At 40.0% G+C, this 12,428-nt stretch overlaps 1 protein-coding gene across 2 annotated transcripts; it reads right to left on the bottom strand.

The window, feature by feature from the left end:
- Window positions 1-4,141: 4,141 nt before the first annotated feature.
- On the bottom strand, window positions 4,142-9,926 carry LOC116041943 (cholesterol 24-hydroxylase-like). Of its 2 annotated transcripts, XM_031288021.2 has the most exons (16): window positions 9,729-9,926; window positions 9,500-9,577; window positions 9,218-9,299; window positions 8,921-8,991; window positions 8,601-8,687; window positions 8,277-8,415; window positions 8,007-8,117; window positions 7,759-7,921; window positions 7,323-7,388; window positions 6,895-6,967; window positions 6,726-6,810; window positions 6,375-6,485; window positions 4,889-4,977; window positions 4,685-4,751; window positions 4,404-4,599; window positions 4,142-4,346 (listed from the first exon to the last, which is right to left on the bottom strand). In XM_031288021.2, the coding sequence occupies exons 1-15, from the start codon at window positions 9,866-9,868 to the stop codon at window positions 4,450-4,452; spliced, it is 1,512 nt and encodes a 503-aa protein (XP_031143881.1). In that variant the 5' UTR covers window positions 9,869-9,926; the 3' UTR covers window positions 4,142-4,346; window positions 4,404-4,449. The 2 variants fall into 2 exon arrangements, with proteins under 2 accessions (XP_031143881.1, XP_031143880.1); XM_031288020.2 differs by having other exon boundaries at window positions 4,142-4,599.
- Between the last annotated feature and the right edge of the window lie 2,502 nt (window positions 9,927-12,428).

Here is a 12,428-nt window from a genome sequence, read left to right as displayed (position 1 = left end):
GACTTTCCAGCACTGCTGCAAGACACTTAAGGACCTGGTTGTGCCGCCAGGTATAACGGCCTTGGGTGAGGTTGGTCTTGCATCCCACTAAGATGTGCTTCAGTGTTGCTGGACTTGGACATAGAGGGCATGTGGGGTCTTTGGCATACCACTGGCTTAGGTTTGCGGGGGAAGGCAGGACATCGTAGGCAGCCCTGATGGTAAAGCTTGCCCTGAATGCCTCCATCTCCCACAGCTCGTTCCAGGAGATCTTCCTCTTCTCTTCTCCACTCCTTTCCATGCCATCCACTGCCCTTGCTTTGCCTGCGCCACAGCTTGGGCGCACCTTCTTGCTTCCTCCTCCCGACGTACCTCCTGGACCACCAGCTTGCGTCTTTGAAATGGTGGAGCCTTGCTCCACGCTGGTGTACTGGCCCCAAGGCCAAGACCACTCCTCCCCTCCTGCACTCACTGAATGGACTGACAGACTCATGGTAATGAGGTCTGAAAAGTATTAAGAAAGTGGAACAGCGGAATTAATCTGTGTGCCCTCATAAAATATTTGGTTCTAGATGCTTGGTGATGTAGTGATACTCACGAGGCTAGCTGGTGAACTACTGTAGCTGAGGAGCTAACTGCTAACATGTAGCCAGCCAGTCGAGACCTACCAGCAATAGCCAATTACAATAGCTCCCTGAGCATCTTTCTATTTTCTCTGTACTGTGCCGTTTACTCCCCCATTGGCGTTTTGTTCTTAAGAGTTGTGCACCACTTTGTTCAATAAATTATACTCCAACAGCGGAGGGTTAATTAAAAGTGGATGGTGCAACACAGCTAATAAGCCACCAGCTTCTTACATTTTGGACTGTGCATCTTTGCATTCCCTAAAATGTTAGCACTATCAAGTAGAGCTGCAACGATTATCGACTAATCGATCAGACGATCGATGGAAAAATAATCACCAACTGTTTTGATAATCGATGAATCGTTAAAAGTAAGATTGCATGCAAAATTGGTAGAAAATGCTGTTTTCAGCCTCCCAAATATGGACATTTCCTGCTCTTTTCTTTTTTATAGCATATTAAACTGAATATCTTTGGGTTATGTACCAAACAATAATTTAAAGACATCACCTTGGACTTTGAGAAACTGGGATGGACATTTTTCCACTGTTTGACGTTTTACAGACCAAACGAATAATTGAGGAAATAATCGGCAGGTTAATTGATAAGAGTTTCACAAAAAATTCAGTTTCACCAAAGTTCATCAAACTGAGCTCAACCTCCACACCGATTTTCTTCACCCCTGCAAGTGCAATGCACCGATTGTTGCGCATCAATTGGATTTAAAAATTGATTTCACCACAAGATGTGGCCATTTATAAAACGCTGGACTGACCAATAGAGTACGGACCGGGACGCATTTTTCTGTCCGAGCCCGGCCCGAGCCTAACAGGCATTAAGATATTTATGTCCGAGCCCGACACAGTTAAAAATCTCATTTTTTTCCTCATACTAATGACACATGTACGTTTGTAGGAAGGCATTCGGAAATGTCAACAGATGAGCGCATCAGCGCACACGGGGCAACAAGCGCACGTTTGTTTGTTGTTGCAACCCTGCAAGCGCAATGCACCTATTGTTGCGCATCAATTGGAATTAAATTGATTTTACCACAAGATGTGGCCATCTTTAAAACGCTGGACTTTAGGTATGGGAGGGAGAGGCCACTGCAGACTTAATGAATGTCTCCAGCAGTCAACAGAAGTCAGTCCTGATTGTCCTCCTGTTCCATCAGGGCATTTTCATCCCAGCTCGAAGCTTTCATGTATTTATGTCTTAAAGCAACACTGTGTAACGTTTAGCGCGAGCTGTAGTTCCAATGAGACAACCTGTAGGGGGACCGAAGCGGGAAAAGTTACATAGTGTTGCTTTAACCAAAGCCCATCTACGGAAAGCCTTTTCACTCCCTATTTAGCCCCATTGTACCGAATTTGGTTGCAGTTCCACCAGAGTTCCACTGGGGGTGATGAATATTTCGGCGTGGTCTTTAAAACATTAGCAAATTATGTGTATGACATCATTAACATTTTAAAAGGCTTTTGAGAACAAAAAAGCGACTTTAAAAAAATCTAACACCCAGCAGTGTGTATTTTCTTTGCCTCCCCTTTTGAATACAACATTCAAATTACTAGACAAAAGGTTATATCCTGAGAAAAGTGGATTTTGAGGGGTATAGCTCCATAGACCACCATTCATTCTGCACTGGCCTGTGAGCGCCCTATAGTGGAACAGAGTGAAACTGCAACCAGTTCAGAAGCTGGAAGTATCGAGAGAGTGGAACTTCTTCCCTTATTAGAAATTCTTTGCTTTAACACAGGGACATTGATTTCTGGTCCCGTGCCATGCATTTCAAATGGGCCATAAGAAGACAAGAGTGCTCTTCCACACCCAAAAAGGCAACAATGATAATCAGCGAATGACCCCCACCAACAACAAAAACCTATTTGCTTGTGCCCCCCTTTAAAAGCTACTAAGATAAGACCACGAGTGCAGTGACCTAAATCAGTGCAGACTCAAATGATGGGCTAGCGTGGGACTGAAAAGGCCACTTAAGGACACTCTGTGTGCATATGTGTCATAATCACCCCAATCAAGACTTTACAGTGAGGTTAAGTCAAGACCCCCCCATGTTAATCCTTCACAGCAATTTTGATGAGCATATGTTGTCAGTGCAATGCGACCCATCCTGACTGTACTATCTATGAGGAATTAAACCAGAGGTATACAGATGTAATAGGCCAGCTGCATTAAAGGGCTGCACAATATATTGGTTTTTTTATTGTCATCGCAATATCAACTTGCGCAATATACACATTGCAAAAGGCTGCAAGCCATTCTTTTTTTAGGTGGTGCCTTTTATATTCAATTCAATGTCCAATTTGTTCAATTGAAGAACGTTGCAAATGATTTCCTTTTATTTGTTTTAAATTCAACGAGCAATTTGTTGTATTTTAGCAGAATACTGAAAGCAGCAGGAATGCAGAACTAAGTACACTTTAATATCTGTTTATTTATCGCTAGTAATATCGTTATCGTGATATTCAACATCGCATATTTTCCTCATTTTGTGCAGCCCTAAATATGTGTCTTTTGAGAGCTCAACCACAAAGAAGTACAATATATCTATATTATAATACTATCATGTCAAATTTTAGCATTAAAACACTTCATTTCCTGCATTCTGATGAATTTGTATGCACCTATTTCTACCTTTTTCTGAATCTATATGCTGGAAATAGCTTAACGAGTTATAGATATATCTATATATATATATCTATATATATAGATATAGTATCGAGTTCAGGACTGAGAAAAACACATTCATATTCATTAAAAAAAATAGCACTACAGAACGCCTATTTTAAAAAGTAATTAATTACCATAAACTGTATAAAATAATAAACACATATTTAAAGCGTTTTGTGTAGTATATATTTAGCTTTTACTATTTACAAACTTTTCGTTATTAGTAAAAGCTAGTTATTTTTTGTATTTGTTCATTTCTTGTTTAAGTAATTGGCCCAATTGCTAATCGTTTCTGAATTAAAACTGACTTTAACCGCCCCTGTATGAAGATCAGCCTCTGACTAAACTGTGATTCCCCACTCAACAACTTTTATTACATCTAAAAAAAAAAAAAAAAGAAATGAAAAATCTCCTAAATTAAACTAAGAAGAGTTCTAATGAATTTGTATCTTAACAGGTGCTTTTTAGATTTGTTTTGCAAGGTCACATCGCCCCCGTGTGTACACTGTCAGTAACAGCCAGACACAGCAGGTTGAGTACATAAACAGCTTGGAATAAAATCACATTGTCAGGCATTAAATTAATCATTAGTTTATTGAAGTGCAAAACAAACAAAGCAGAAAAACATCTGTATGTGTACAAAACCAATAAAGCTGATTCTAAAAAACAATAATGTGTCAAATGGTTATATTATTTTCATTAGTTTAAAAATGTTTAATTCAGCATTTGTATGTCAGTGTTAAAGGGACAAAACAAGTTTAGAAGCTTAGTGGGTATAGAAGAGCAGTTACACTGAGATACAAAGGGCTAGTTACAGCAAATTCAAGTACTAATAACAGAAGGAAAAGTGGTTGTTTCCCCATATGCTTATTAGTGGCCAGTAATAACAGATACAGATACAGAAAACATTAATCCCCAAGGGGCAATTCATCCTCATAACTGCATGTGGATATACTGTTTGTTTCATGATAATAATATTTTCTATATAAAGGCTAAACATTCACAGAAAAGTGATAAAACAACTCTGCAGCATAAGATGCTTTTGGCTAAGGCAGGAGTACAAAGCTGCAGGCAGTAAGCTAGTCTAAGTAACCCAAAAACCCACACACACCACGTGAACCATTTTTGTTTCTTCTTATGTTATACGACCCTGTAAGACCATTTACTTGTTTTGATCCCTGTGTCTGACAGAGCACACCACTCCACTCTTTGGCCTGAGTGTGCCAGTGTCCACTATATCAAAGGTCTGTCCCGGCACAAGGGGGAAGTCAAACCTCTGGAGCAGCTTGGCCATCACCACTTTAGCCTCCATCTGCAATCGCCCCAACACACACACTGAGTTAATTTCATGCGTTGTTATGTTTTTGTGTGTGTTGACTATTTATGACATCACCCACCTGAGCAAAGTTCTGTCCTAGGCATGAGCGTGGGCCGAGTGCAAAGGGGAAGTAGCAATAATACGGCCTTGTAAAACAGATAAGAGACAACATCACTTAATGTACAATATTTCCCTTCTTTAATCTGGGACAACGATCAGTGTCCTAAAATGTTAAGACTAAAAATAAAATGCGTCATTTTGTGAAAACTTGTATGCTACTTACTTGGGAGCATCTGGGTGAAATCTGTCTGGATCAAATGTCAGCGGGTCCTTGAAGAATTTCTCCATTCTCCCAGTCGCATGGGAGCTGAACTGAATTTCAGAACATTTTGATAACAGATCAATATTCACTGTCCCTCAGGTTGGGGCATGTTGATACATTTTGGGCAGCAAGATATGCCCTGTCTCCTTCTCCCAGGAGTATTTTTAAGTTTGAGAAGTCACTGAGCTCTTTAAAATCTGAGATTACAGAGTTGAACTTGTTAAAATGAATGTTCCTTGTGTTACTGGAGGTTTTATATTGTAGGAGAAAGTGCAGCTTTGTCTCAACCTCACCTGTCAAACAGTGATATTACATGTTCTGTTTTCTTCTCGTTGCCATGATTTTTGTGTCTTCCTGTTTCGATTGCCAGTTTGTGGTCACTGAGCCTGTACTTGGTTATGATATGTCTCTGCATTCTATCTCTGACAGTAGAGAGATATTCTGCTAATTCATAATCTCTTTTGAGGGCCACATAACATTCTAATCTACTTTGGCTTTTAGTTTCTTCTTTCCAATGTTCCAGATAGATTTCTTTACATTGTGTTATAATTTGCTTGAGTCTGATTGGTGTTTGGAGAGCAGTGTTGATGTTAGGCTGGTCTGAGTGGGTGTTTTCAGAGACCTTTTTTTAATGCTTTGTCAGTATTCTAAAACAACTTTCGTTGTGTTTGTGTTTTTTTAAAGTGATAGGTGCCATTTTGCTTATGTGCATACATAAATAAAAAACTAACTCAGGGTTTCCCGCAGCACTTTGCAGCTAAGGCGGCCGCCTAAGCAACACCCGCCTGCCGCCTTAACTACGTTGTCAAAAAAACAAACTTTCATTCCAAACCACACAGTTGACAACCTGCAGGTGGAGGCTGTGGAGACAGGCTCGGACATAAACGCCACGGGCTGCTGTGGACCTGTCAGTCTCGCAAGCGGTTTCAGGAAAGTGGCTACATGTGTCTGACAATGCACAGAACATTAACCGCTACAAGACTACAACTGTCCGCGGACACAGAGTGCGGAAAATGTGTCAGAGCCTCCCCGACAGGTGAACTGGGACTCCGTTTCCTGCTTGTCGGTCAATGGTTAATGATCGGTTAACATTTCATTTCATTGTTCTATCTTTTGGAAGGCTGGCTGCCAAAAATCACCACTTACTAGCTAATTAATTGACTTGAGGTTAAACGATAGCTATCCGTAAACAGAAGTGACGTGGTGGGTGGTGTCTGGTGTGTGCACCAGTGTTTGTGTGTGTCGGCCCGCTCCCCGCGAAACTTGGACATGCAGACAGCAGAGGAGCAGAAGAAAGTAGCTGCACCTTCACCAAAATGAAAAACAGAACTATTTTGGTACAAACATTTACTCGCCATGTGGCAGATAGCCCCCCCCAGTCTGACGGCAAACCACACCCTACCAACTTAACTAACTCTGACACACTTCCTGCTTTAGAAGTACTTACAAAACATGAGACTCCTCCCGGTATGTGGATTCCATCAATGACAATGTCTTCCAGTATATCACGAGATGTGACTGGAACTGTCGAGTACATCCTCAGAGTCTCTTTCAGTACCTGGGAGGAGTTACAGTGTTATCTTGGGTCAATTTCTTAAAAAAATTAAATGTATTCAAGTACATTTAAGTAGAATTACAGAGAGGAGGCAAATCCTGGTTTAGCGTGTCATCTGTAGATGGAGCCATTTTTCATATTGAAAACAAGAACACTTATTGTATAGGCTAACTTGAGAGTCAGTGATTCACAACATGCTTCACTCCTAAAGAGCTAAACCATCTTTTTCCTAACTTCATGTACCTGTGAGAGGTAGACCAGTTTCCCCAGATCATCATCACTGATCTCCTGTTTCATCCCAATGACATCATCCACCTCTTTCTTCACTCTGAGAAATAAAAACCCAACTGAAGAAACCATTTTTCAAAAGCGACAATGTGAATCAGCTTTGCACCTCATTTTTGGTTCTTACTTCTCCAGAATGTCAGGATGTCTCCCAAGTTCCATGATGCAAAAAGCCAGTTGATTAGCAGTTGTTTCTTGCCCTAAAATATTAGAACATTACCTTCAAAACCCCAAAGTTGTGCTTAAAGGAAGAGTTCATCAAAAACACAATAAAATGTAGGACTTAAATATAAGTGGTGGTGATGATAATAATACACAGACATAAGAGCATGGATTTTTGTGAATAACTATGTCATTATACTTGAAAAGTAATATTTAACTCCCAATGTGTCCAGAATTCACACCTAAACTGGTGGATAGTTCCCATTCTAGGTAAGAGGGAAATATGTTTTATTGAAAGTGTCCCTTTAACATTGTTAGCCTCTCTATGAAGCACAGCTTCAAGCTTCTTTTTGGATCATTTCACACATCAAAGCAGAGATGACACAGACTCACCCGCAATGAAAAATGTCACAAAATTGTCCAACATCAACTCTTCGTCTTCTTTAGTCATGCTTTCCTCTGGAATAATAAGAAAAGAACCTCAAACAAGTAAACCAATATATCTAGTTATCTTATCATATAATCTGTAACATTAAAATCCATGTTTGACTGAAAGTTGAACTCATCTATACATGCATATTAACTGGCCTGTCCTATCTACTGTATCTGATTGTGAACAGGTAGTAGCTTAACACTGCACTTCTGCTCTGCAAATCTAATACTATGGAATGGTAACGATGCACATGACATGTTGAGATAAAGATGCTTGTAGTTCACATGTAGTCTTTCTATTTGCCTTTGTCACAGTGTCCAGGCAAAACATGACCATACGATCAACCATAAAAACCTGGAGGACATTATACAACATCTGAAAACCTCCTCCTGTTACCTTTGCCAGCTGATTTGATGATCTGTGTGAGGATGTCCTTGGGGACGTCATCGCCGTTTTGCATGGCAGTCTTTCGGTCATTAATCCACTTAGCTCCAGTTGTGCGCAGCAGGCGGCAAGCTTCCCTCACTTTCTTAATGAATGGTCGGTTCTTCAGCTTGTACTGGAAATGCAAGATTTGAGGATCACAAACAGTTTATAATATCATCACCACACAAACTCCTCACAAATGTGTAGTGAAGTCATACCTCATAGAAGATGTCTCTGGCTGTGTAGAGCATCCCTTTCAGACATGTCTCGATGGCTTCAGGGAAAATTGATCTATCCTTCTGCAGGTCTAAATCCACCCCAAATGCAACCTGAGAGTTATCAAGAAAATAAGGTAGTTACAACTTGATTATACATTTTTCTTTTCTTTTTAAAACTTTCGTGATAAGCTGGTGCTTTTGTCACATGCAAGAAAAACTTTTTGGATCATTACTGCCGTGGAAGACGTAAAACAGACTATAGCACAATACCTTAGCAATAACATCAAGGGTAAAAGAGTTCATGAGGTGGAGCATGCTGCCCTCTGTCATGTTATCAGCGACATCTGTAAGTGTAGTCATCAGTTTCTCTGCCCTCTCGTTGAAGGTGCCGGTTAGACCTCTCAAATACCTGGAAATGTAGTAGTTTTAGACAGTGGACTAGCAGGACATACAACTGGACAATGTTCTCCAAAAGAAACAAGAGCAAAAGATACCCACAATCTAAACAGAATCTACAATGATTGCAAACACTGAATATAAAATGAAGGTTGAGCAGATAGTTGATTCTATCTTTGTGATTATTAAATAACTCACAAGCTGCTGAACGCAGGGTCCATGATCCGCCGCTGTTTATACCACTTCTCATGATCTCTTGCTGTTACCAGGCCATTACCTAGAAACCTTGAAAAGAGACATGGAACACAGGACATTCAAAATAGCTATATAAGGTTGTAAATTGTTCGGCATAACAAAACAGTAAAGGGAACCAACCAAAAGTGGGCTGATAATACTCACATACAGAAAACATTTAAGTTGTTGTCAGTTCAGAAATGTAACATATTGACAGTATCACAGATTACCGTGTTATGAAAAAGTATGGAAAGTATAACTAATCTGATAGTGTGACAAATTACCTTTGACCAAACAGGTTGAAGATTTTGCTGTAGAATATATCTTTTGGATACTTTGGGGACATCAGGATCTCCTGAAACAGAGCCAATCACAAGAGGGAAGATTGAAAGGCAAGGTGTTTTTAATGTTAATATTATCAAGATATATGCTTATCCATTTTTACCCAAAAGGATAATAGTTGGCACTGTAGGGACATTTTTACCAAAGCAGGACTATAGCTGTCTTTATGCCCACTTTTACACTGTTTATTGTGCAATGCTTATGCAACTGATGGTTATACTGTAAGGTGCTGTGTTTACCTTGGTCGCTTTTGGGCAGGTCACAATGAGCGCAACGTAATGCAGAACATTTATTCTGCAAACAGGCCCATATGTCTCAGCCCTGTAAATGACATGTCATATATGTATCGTTATTACAGGTAATTATAACTAGCGCACTACAGGTTAAGCACTATTATCTGGTACACGGGGCCTGCATGGCGTTTGTTCTGAGATGACATTTTTCCATTTAAGTGTTATGTTGTGATATTCATATAACCTACTTTTGTCTTAAGCAAATGCATGAAAGATAATTGTGCTTACCATTCCAGAAACTTGTCGTGAATGATGTCGTCTTTTTTCATTACCCTTAAAAAGGTTGGTGAATGTCCGAAGAGAAAACTGTGGGCGAAAAAATCAAAAAGTGCCAGGTAATGTCAACAACACAATAGTTAGTTAGCTAATGTTAGCTCGTTACGTGACATGAAAACAAACAACGTTATCGCTAGAATCAATTTAACGACAAACCACCATGCACTTAACATTAACTTACTTGTCTCTCGGCGGCCCGGGTATGTGGTCATATTTCGTATGAATGTGTTTAACATATAAGCAATAACCAAGAAACAATATGAAAATCAGTAAGAGCAGAAACAAAGCAGTCCAGCTCAAAATTACATGGAAAACTGCCATTTTAGTAACTCAAGCTCAATAGACTGTAACGTTAGACCGCCAGAAAGCTAGTCCAGTCTCAGACTCGGTCGTGAAGTTGTCACTAAATGCTTCAGTCACACAAGAGAACCTGAATATCAACACGCTGCCTCTTTGCGTAACTGTGACGAAATACACACAACCACTAGTGTCCAACTGGTACGGCAGGTTTTTACAGTTTCATTGGGAGCTTTTAGGTCACGAGTCACGACCCTCCCCAAGAGTAAAAGAAGAGGAAACTGCAAAAAAGAGAGTGAGACAGAGAGAAATGTCTCTAAATAAGAAAGGGGAAGAGTTCACACTCGCTGTGGCACCTCATATATTAAGAGACACACATTAAAAGGCCAGGTGCTAAAGACCCCTGTGTAAACGCACACTCTTATTACTTGTCAGTGAGCTAATTTGAACCTAATTTGGTTTACAGGGTGACTAACATAGGAAGGCTACACATGTAGGAGGCCAGTGCAAGCAGTCTCCTGTGATGTGACGCAACATATAAATCAATGCATTGTGCTGAAGCTCTAATGCGTCTTAATGTGCGGTGAATCACTAACCTATCGGACTGGTTCCTGAAAGCCACACGCTGCTGAATGGACTGACAGACTCATGGTAATGAGGTATGACCGTCTGTGGAACAGTGGAATTAATCTGTGTGCCCTCATAAAATATTTGGTTCTAGAAGCTTGGTGATGTAGTGATGCTCACGAGCAGTGGCGGCTCCTGAAAAAATTCTCAAGGGGGGCAATTTTTCTTATAATGATTAAGGTGACCCATTCAATGGGTACATTAAGCAAGACAATATTAATTTGTTGCTAGATGATTACTGTCGCTAGGTGATACCTCTTGTGTGCACTAGATAGCAACACACATAAGAAAGATTTGCCTTCTAGCTACATAAATTACAGGTGGAAAGCTATGTAACAAATTAGCATCCAGGAGCCTTCATAAGCAAAAATGACATGGCTCCACAATGAATTATTCCACTTATTCATTACTTACATTAATCAAATGTTGTGTGATGTAAAATAGCTAAACAGGAGACATTTTTAAAAAGATATGTCCAGCAACAACATAAAGACGGGGGCAGAATATAAGTCAACACCAGAAGCATTTATTGACTGATCTCGAAAGTATTGGCTTACAGAAGCAAAATAAGTTATCACAGTGGTATATAGAAATACAAATAATCAAGGGTGTTATTTCACATTCCTCAACACTGTATAAACAATCTGCATTTCCATAAACAAACGAAATATGTAATCAGCTGAAAATACAACATCTTGGTATTTGTTCAGATTGCAGGATCAGCAAAAGCTTTTACCACCTTTACAACATTTCAAAGGTAGTGCAGCCTAATAATCGTTTAGAGTAAAGGGAAGTGCACACTTTAAACAATAAATAGTAACAGCTTTGCAATAACAAGTAGACAAATTGTTGAGAGAAGTGGATCTTTAGAACTACATTTGCTGGAATGTAGGATATCACCAAAGTGCTACTTAATAAAAGCAAAGTAACATTGTCCCAAATAAGTGAATGAATAAGTGAGGCTTGACCTAGTGTGGTCCGTGCATCTTGGCTTTACACATTGAAGACCAAACCAGAATGATGAGGTGCTGCTAAGTTTCACTAAAGAATTCTGATATACACATGAATTACTTACTTCAAAAAGGCCTCATGGTTGAATTGGAAATATGTGCACCAGATCATAATTTACAACAAGCCAGCATTAACTTTTGATAGAGGCTACTGAAAACATTGATGCAAGTTATTGGTAATAAGCTATTTGTATAGAATTATTACCATATTCTGCCCTCTTGTATACATTTGTGAAAATGAACATGAACAGTGATAGACATTTTGCCTGAAAACAGCCTTTGAAAATAATTTCTAGAAAGATAAACACAGCTATTTGTATGGCTTTGTAAATATGAACAACCATATTCTGGCCAATTGTATACATTCGTAAAAATTAACATGTTCCATCGGGTAAAATACGGACGTTTGGTTCAGGTACCTTTGGCGTTGTTATTGACGGTAAAAGTCTCCTTTAGCGTCATATCTAAACGCGCTTTATCTAAACGCGCTTGGTCGGGACTATCGGCGTCACTTTTGACGCAGTCAGCTTAAGGAAAAGGTCGTGGGTGGGCTTACGTTTACATGACACACGGGACAAGAACGGGACGGTTGGGTTTAGGAAAAGAAGAACGAGACAGTTGGGTTTAGGAAAAGAAGAACAGGACGGTTGGGTTTAGGAAAAGAAGAACACGCGGGACACGATCCCCAGTCTCCTGGATGAAAGTCCTGAGTTGTTTGACCCATCCACCACCACCCCAACCAACCTCCTTATGTGGTTTTCAGGCTTTCATACTACTCGCTACTTAGTGCTACGTCATCTTCAAACGCCGTGTAGCTGCTGCGCTCCCTGGTGCGTTCTACACATACGCTGAAGGGTGCTTTTTACGTTGTATCGGACGCTGACAGCCACTGCCCAAACTTCCGTATTTTACGAGTTTGGAGTGAGAACGGGTTGAGATGAACAACC

Source organism: Sander lucioperca, chromosome 19 (genome assembly GCF_008315115.2).
Source record: "Sander lucioperca isolate FBNREF2018 chromosome 19, SLUC_FBN_1.2, whole genome shotgun sequence".
NCBI classification, from domain to species: Eukaryota; Metazoa; Chordata; class Actinopteri; order Perciformes; family Percidae; genus Sander; species Sander lucioperca.
Note: the sequence above shows the minus strand (reverse complement) of the source record. Positions and strands in the feature narration are given on the sequence as shown.

Excerpts from the sequence above, each read along its gene's own strand:
- LOC116041943 (XM_031288020.2), bottom strand. The coding sequence starts at position 9,868 with ATGGCAGTTTTCCATGTAATTTTGAGCTGGACTGCTTTGTTTCTGCTC. Across the intron at positions 9,578-9,728 it reads CCCGGGCCGCCGAGAGACAA|TTTTCTCTTCGGACATTCAC; the intron begins GTAAGTTAATGT and ends TTTCGCCCACAG. Across the intron at positions 8,688-8,920 it reads TTCAACCTGTTTGGTCAAAG|GTTTCTAGGTAATGGCCTGG; the intron begins GTAATTTGTCAC and ends TCTCTTTTCAAG.